The sequence below is a fragment of the Narcine bancroftii genome, chromosome 6, assembly GCF_036971445.1.
Source record: "Narcine bancroftii isolate sNarBan1 chromosome 6, sNarBan1.hap1, whole genome shotgun sequence".
Taxonomy (NCBI): domain Eukaryota; kingdom Metazoa; phylum Chordata; class Chondrichthyes; order Torpediniformes; family Narcinidae; genus Narcine; species Narcine bancroftii.
Genome location: NC_091474.1, coordinates 235,105,365 through 235,112,897, shown reverse-complemented (window position 1 = coordinate 235,112,897; position 7,533 = coordinate 235,105,365). Strand labels below are relative to the sequence as shown.

The following is a 7,533-nucleotide window of genomic DNA, read 5'->3' as shown; positions in this document are numbered from 1 at the left end:
AATTCCTCATTAATGTTAAAAAGGGGATCCTTTTATTAATTATTTTCGTAATTTATAAGATCACTTAGATCTTATTTTGTGAGTTTGTGGGAGTGAAACTATGAGTACTTACCAGATAACTTCAGAAGGGAATGGGGTGGAATTTGTAGAATAGAATAATATTTACTTTTTCAATTAGCCTATGTTATAATTGCTACTTTTTATTCTCTCTGTTACAATATTATATATAATAATTTTATTTTTTTTTAAAACGGTTTTGTGTATATTCTTTTTCCTACATTACCCGTGATTAATGGCTTCTATTTATGGATTATTTCTGTAAAGGCCAATCAAAATATTGAAAAAGAAATATTAAAATTGAGCCAGCATTCACCACCTCAGCTGGCAGCTTGTTCCACACCCGCACCACTCTGTGTGTGAAGACATTCCTCCTCCTGTTCTCCTAAACCTTTCCCCTTTCACCCTTAAACCGTGCCCTCTGGTTGTATCTCACCGACCCTCAGTGGAAAAAGCCTCTTTCTATCCCCCTCATAATGTTAAATACCTCCCTCATTCTTCAACGCTCAATATTAAATAGGGAGGGGTCTGTGCTCGCTTTAATCTGGGGGTGGGGGTGGGGGGGGGGGGGAAGGGATGGGATTTCACATTTTAATCCAGGGCAGATCTATAATTCCCCCGTCCTTTTCCCCAACCGCACACCTGCACGATTTACATTTGAACCCAGGACACCTTTCCTCCTTCCACGCTTTCAGGTTAATTCTATTTCAATAAGACCAAGGACGATTTCACCTCTTGGGCTGTGCACTTTCCGTTGTCACCCGGCTTCGGGGCACCTCTCCCAACTGTGCGGGACTCGGTGGGCGGCCCGAGTGCTGGAAACGGATCGAAGCGGCGGAATTGGTCTCAAAAGTAGCCCGGAACGTGTGTGAACTGGAAGGGGGGAAGGGGACGGGGAAAGAGGAAGAGGACGGGGAAAAGGGGAGGCGGAAAGGGGAGGGAGAAGGGGACGGGGAAAGGGAAGAGGACGAGGAAGGGGAGGGGGAAAGAGGAGGGAGAAGGGAGGGGGAAAGAGGAGGGAGAAGGGAGGGGGATAGAGGAGGGAGAAGGGAGGGGGATAGAGGAGGGAGAAGGGGACGGGGAAAAGGGAAGAGGACGAGGAAGGGGAGGGGGAAAGAGGAGGGAGAAGGGAGGGGGAAAGAGGAGGGAGAAGGGAGGGGGATAGAGGAGGGAGAAGGGGACGGGGAAAAGGGAAGAGAACGGGGAAGGGGAGGGGAAAGAGGAGGGAGAAGGGAGGGGGAAAGAGGAGGGAGAAGGGGGGGGGAAAGAGGAGGGAGAAGGGGGGGAAAGAGGAGGGAGAAGGGAGGGGGATAGAGGAGGGAGAAGGGAGGGGGAAAGAGGAGGGAGAAGGGAGGGGGATAGAGGAGGGAGAAGGGGGACGGGGAAAAGGGAAGAGGACGAGGAAGGGGAGGGGGAAAGAGGAGGGAGAAGGGAGGGGGAAAGAGGAGGGAGAAGGGAGGGGGATAGAGGAGGGAGAAGGGAGGGGGATAGAGGAGGGAGAAGGGAGGGGGATAGAGGAGGGAGAAGGGAGGGGGATAGAGGAGGGAGAAGGGAGGGGGAAAGAGGAGGGAGAAGGGAGGGGGAAAGAGGAGGGAGAAGGGAGGGGGATAGAGGAGGGCGAAGGGGACGGGGAAAAGGGAAGTGGACGAGGAAGGGGAGGGGGAAAGAGGAGGGAGAAGGGAGGGGGAAAGAGGAGGGAGAAGGGATAGAGGAGGGAGAAGGGATAGAGGAGGGAGAAGGGGACGGGGAAAAGGGAAGAGGACGAGGAAGGGGAGGGGAAAGAGGAGGGGGAAAGAGGAGGGAGAAGGGAGGGGGATAGAGGAGGGAGAAGAGGACGGGGAAAAGGGAAGAGAACGGGGAAGGGGAGGGGGAAAGAGGAGGGAGAAGAGGACGGGGAAAAGTGAAGAGAACGGGGAGGGGAAAGAGGAGGGAGAAGGGGACGGGGAAAGGGAAGAGGACGGGGGAAGGGAAGGGGGAAAGAGGAGGGAGAAGGGAGGGGGAAAGAGGAGGAGAAGGGAGGGGGAAAGAGGAGGGAGAAGGGAGGGGGAAAGGGAAGAGAACGGGGAAGGGGAGGGGGAAAGAGGAGGGAGAAGGGGACGGGGAAAGGGAAGAGGACGGGGGAAGGGGAGGGGGAAAGAGGAAGGGGGTGGGTGAAAAGGGGGAAGAGGAGTGCGGGGAGGCGACAGAGGGAAGGGGAAGGAGTGTGTGGAGCGTGGTGGGGACCGGCGCGAAAGGGGGCGTTCAGCGCTGTCTCTTTCGCGTAAAGGGAATCCCTCCGTACAGACGTCACGTTAACCAAGGAAACCCACAACCCGCATCATTTGACGCAAATACCCATTTTTAGGTATCTCCCTGCGTCAATGGACGAAACCATGGTACACGATGAATCTGACACAGCCCCGATGTGACGGCCGGACGTTTGCAAATCGCCCCCCCCCCCCCCCTTCTGTCAAACAAGTTAATAGAGAAATGCAGGAAGAAATAGAGTCAAGGTGAGGTTGGGGCGGAGTGGCCGCCGCTCTGGAAGCCCGCCGCGGAAAGTGGGCTCCGATGAGTTTGGGCGGATCCAGCAGCGTTGACGTGAATCCCAAGGCTGCGGGAAAGGGTTAGAAATAAAGCGAGCAGACGTATTTAATACCAGAGGATTGAGTCATCCAACCTCGAGAGGCGAAGCGGCAGCGAACACTCGCCGAGGGAGGGAGAGCGGGAGGCGGCGCAACGCGTTAGTCATCGGCCAACCTGAACGGACCCGCCACCAAAAAAAAACACAGAGGACGACTTCAAAAAAAAGTTATTAAAGTTTTCATCTGGAAAGTTGGGGGTGGGCGGGAGCGATTGCAGGAAATGCATGGATTTTCCTAGTCCCCAGAGGAACAAACGGGGGCATTAGAGAGGGGGGGGGGTCCAACACACACCTTGTCCAAAGCGAGGGGTTTGTTGAAGCAGGGGAGGGGGGATTTGTCAACAGATGCACCAACACTGAGAGCGAATCTACTCAGCAGGAATACGGTCGGCTACGCTTTAACAACAACACTGAAAAGACCCCCTCCCCACTTGATTTATTGGTGAAGGGGTGGGGGGGGGGGAAGAAGAGAGAGAGACAATGTACCAGGAATATCCCGGGAAATACGATACGCCCTCTCGCAGCAACACGTCCCCGGCCGGCGCGGACAACGTGTTTGGTGGCAGCGGTCCGATCGGCGGTGTCCAGGTAAGGATTGGGACCTTGCCGGGGGTGGGGGTGGGGGGGGGGGGGAAGGCTGGGGTGCTCGTGACGCCCCACCCCGAGACCACTCCCCAAATCAATTTACTTCATTGATGCCCGAAGCGCTGGTCATGTATCTTTTCCTTTGCTCCATCTAGTAAGTTTGACCTGCTGGGTTTCTCCCAGCTGACTTCGACCACGGGGTCTGTTGTCTTTCGTGTTTTACTCCATTGAATGTTTCCAAGTTGTTTGAGCCGATTCTCCGTCTATTTTCTTTTTATCAGTGTGTTTTTTTTCTCTCTCTCGACTTGTAGATTGAGGATGGCTGGAGAGAGAGAGAGAGTGTGTGTGTATGAGAGAGAGAGAGAGCGCCTCCCTTCTAGAGCCAGTGCAGGGCTCTGCGCTGCTTTCGGAGGGTTGTTGTCCGTCGCCCTGGCTCGGAACAGCTTGAGGCTGTTCAGGGTCTGAGAAAGGTTCCTGGAAACACTTGCGCGAGTGTTGAATCACCAAGTCTGAGCGGCGTCAGACGGTCTCCGTGTCCCCAGGTGGGCTTTCAGAAGGACGGGGTAACATTGAAACCATCCTGCGTTATTTCCGCGTCGCCGGGGTTCGCGTTATTTTAATGATCCGTTGGGGAAGATCGTTCTCCTCGCTTTAATGGGTTCTAACGTGATGTGAACTGGTCTTGGATCGGGCTCTCCCGGTAGCAACACGATCCCGGGCCCCCGTAATCAAGGGATTTGTCACACTCTTGCAGTTCATTACCTTGACGGATCTTTACATAGTTCTCTCTTCTATCTCTCCTGACTATTTGTGAATCCGTGCGAAGATTTGTAGTTATTTCTGGTTTCTCACAATCTCTGTACAAATCTCTCGCTGCCTTTAATAGTCTGATTCTCTCTCTCTCTCTAATAGATTCTCTCTCTAACAGATTCTCTCTCTAACAGATTCTCTCTCTCTCTCTAATAGATTCTCTCTCTCTAATAGATTCTCTCTCTCTCTAATAGATTCTCTCTCTCTCTCTAATAGATTCTCTCTCTCTAATAGATTCTCTCTCTCTCTCTAATAGATTCTCTCTCTCTCTCTAATAGATTCTCTCTCTCTCTAATAGATTTTCTCTCTCTTTTCCCTCAAATTTCCTTCTCGGCTTTTCAAAAACAAAATTACATCAAAGCGGCCGAACAGAAGAGTCGGGAATAAAATTCAGATGCAGTCACTCTTTCCACCGAGACCAGAGGCCACACATCTCCACCCTCTCCTCAAATAATCCAGCCTAAAGTTGGCTGTAAAGTGGCAAAACTCGCCCCCCCCCCCCTTGAAAGGGAATCATTTTCTGTCCGAATCCTTAATTTTAAAAGATGGGGGTTTATTCCCATTTCGGTGGGTGGGTGGGAATATTCGAGGAGTGTGTCACTTTAACCGTAGCCCGCGTCTGCAGGAACTTTATTGAACGCAGCCCTCCACGCCTTGTTGCTGTGAAGGTCGGTGAAGAAATGGGGCGAGTTGGAGGGAATATTGCGCAAGGCCAGACTTGGCTGGGATTTTACAAAACAGATTTCGGCTCTCAAAAAAAAAAGAGAGGGGTGGACTCCGGGATTTGCTGCTTCAGCTTTTCGAGGCGAAATCTGGAGAGAAAACGAGGGTGGGATTGTCCTTCAGTTGAAGTTGCGTCTTCCTGCTGGTTCTGATACATGCCGTTTAAAACCAACCCTTCCTCCTCGGTTCTTTCGGGTCTTCACTGTGAAGCAGTTCGCGGGACCCTCGAGAGCCCGTAGGTTGAGATCAGCCCCCTCCTCCTTCCCTCCCGCTCTCGCACTTCGCTTCTGTGTGTTGAATTACTGTAAAGACATTGCTCCATGGGCAACTGTTGGCGACACCCCAACTCTCCCTGTCACACAGTGGGCGTTTTGTTGGCTCTTGTGGTTTGAAATCATTCTCGGTTGGAATAGCTTCAGCTTTTAAGGCACTTTTTTTTTATTGGGAACATAACCCGCCACCCATCGACTGCCAGAGGTGCACTTTGGGTGTGTTGTTCTTCCCCTCTCGTGTGGCACTGCCCGGGAGGTGGGGGGGGGGGGGGGGTGAGGTCCGTTCACCATGTGTCTCTCGACTCTTGTTCCCAGCTGATGGGTCGGCTGGTTGGCCTCTGCAGGTTCTTTGCGTGTGTCCTGGAAACAGAGCGGAGTTTGGGGGCAGAGAATGGATGGGCCGAAAGGCCTGTGCCCTTGCTCTTTGAGTTGACAACTCTATGGGGCTGAGGAGACACTGAGTTCACCAAATATCATCCATCGGAGAGAGTGTAAGAACATAAGAAATAGGAGCAGGCCCATCCTGCCCACCAAGTCTGCTCCCCATTCAATGACGGCCTCATCTCCACCTACTGGCCTTTTCCCATAACCCTTAATTCCCTTACTATGTAAAAATTCAATCCAACCTTGTTTCCAATCCATTTTCTGAGGTAACCTCCACTGCTTCAATGGGCAGCGAATTCTGTCGATTCACCACTATCTGGGAAAAGCAGTTCCTCCTCATCCCTGTCCTAAATCTACTCCCCTGAAACTTCAGGCTAGTTCTAGTCTCCCCCACTAATGGAAACAACTGACCTCTATCTTATCTATGCCTTTTCAGGCAGGGTCTTACAAAAGCAGCCTCACCTCAAAGACCCCCACCACCCAATTCATGCCCTCTTCACTCTGCTACCATCGGGGCAAAAAGAGACAGGAGCTTCAAGACGAACACTCAAAAATTTAATGGCACAAGGTCAGCTTCTTTCCTGCTGCCATGAATAAATAGTGAACTATAGACACTGCTTTACTTTCTGTGCACAATTATTTAATTTTTTTATAATGATGTTGTAAGATGGTGATAATATGAATGTTTGCTCTGTGTCGCTGCCGCAAACAGTGAATTTCATGACTTGTTCATGACGATAAATTCTGATTCATAATTTTAAACATTTCTATAAGATCCACTCTCATTCCAGCGAGTACAGTCCCAGACAACTCGATCTCTCCTCATAGGCTAACCCCACCCCCACCTCATCTCAGGAATCAACCTGATTAAACCTCCACTGCACCATCTCCACCTCTCCATGCATGGAAATGAAAGGAGAAGACTGGCCCTGAAGCTGGTGTAGGAAATACACGGCAAGCTTCCACGTTAGAGTGTACAATACGGAAGCGTGCTGGAGAAACTCAGCAGGTTACATGGGAAGGAAAGAGGAATCACAGTGTGTTTCAGTGATGTGATTGATTGGAGTGCTCTATTTGCCCCTCTGAGTGCACCTTTACTAGTAAACATATTATGTGTATTGATGTACATAACAATAAGGTAGGCAAGATAAGTACCTATTTATTTCTGTGCCCAGAGACATGGAGTTAAACAGGAAAGTCTGCAGACAGTGAGATTGCAGTGCAATACTCCACAGCATCTATGGGAAATATACTTTGGTGAAGGGCTTGGGCCTGAAATGTTGTTTACCCCTTCCTTCCCATTAGATGTCCTGGCTGAGTTTTTCCCCACACTTTGGGAAGTAAAACATGAAAGTCTGCAGACACCGTGGTTGATATAAAAACACAATGCTGAAGAAACTCAGTCGGTCAACCAGTGTCCTTTATGTAGCAAAGATAAAGATACATAATCAGCATTTCAGGCTTGAGCCTTTCATCAAGGTTTGGAAAATGTCTCTCAGACTTTTGTGTATTTCTCTGCGTAGTGGGTGGTGTTGGGTAATATGGCCTTCCTGTCTAGTCCCACAGAATGTAACACTGTGGAGCTCTGCTTTGCATCATTTAGAGGGACTGGATAGGCTCATTTTCACATCTCATCACAGCATTAGGCTGGGTTCCACCTTGGGGCCCCCTCCCCAAGGCAAACGGAGACAGGCTTGAGTCCTGTTGCTGAATGAGAATGCAAAATGCCACCTCCGAGCGTGTTTGTTTTTATTGCATTTATGGCGAAGGAGATTGTGGGAGCAGAGGAGCCGAGTTCCTCTTTGCACCTGGTCTTCTCTCCAGATCCCATAAATCAAGGGCATTCAGACTGTTCGAGTCTGTACCACCTCTATGTCAGGGCAATCCAGACAGTCTCATTCTCTTCTCAAAGTCTCCCTTTTGGATACCTATCAATTTAAAATGGACCACTTGAAGCCCATGGCAAATGACCAATTTTATTGCTTTACTACAATTTGGTCCTTGATTTAAGATCTGCATTGTATTTATGTCCTATACTCCAGTTGTCTGGTTGGAATCATGATCTGTAAATGGGAGATA

General features: G+C 50.3%; 1 protein-coding gene across 6 annotated transcripts in view; it reads left to right on the top strand.

Moving 5' to 3' along the window:
- Positions 1-2,505: 2,505 nt before the first annotated feature.
- Positions 2,506-7,533, top strand: part of fosl2 (FOS like 2, AP-1 transcription factor subunit) — a 51,726-nt gene continuing 46,698 nt past the window's right edge. Inside the window, exons 1-2 of one of the 6 annotated variants that reach the window (XM_069887720.1) lie at positions 3,728-3,807; positions 5,891-6,022. Coding sequence is in view for 2 of the 6 variants with exons in the window: in XM_069887719.1 (XP_069743820.1) it covers positions 3,161-3,268 (108 nt within the window). In the remaining 4 variants the exon portion in view is untranslated. Of the gene's footprint in view, positions 2,848-2,968; positions 3,269-3,333; positions 3,420-3,656; positions 3,808-5,890; positions 6,023-7,533 lie in introns of those variants that run through there. The other 5 variants (XM_069887721.1, XM_069887719.1, XM_069887722.1 and 2 more) reach the window with 5 other exon arrangements.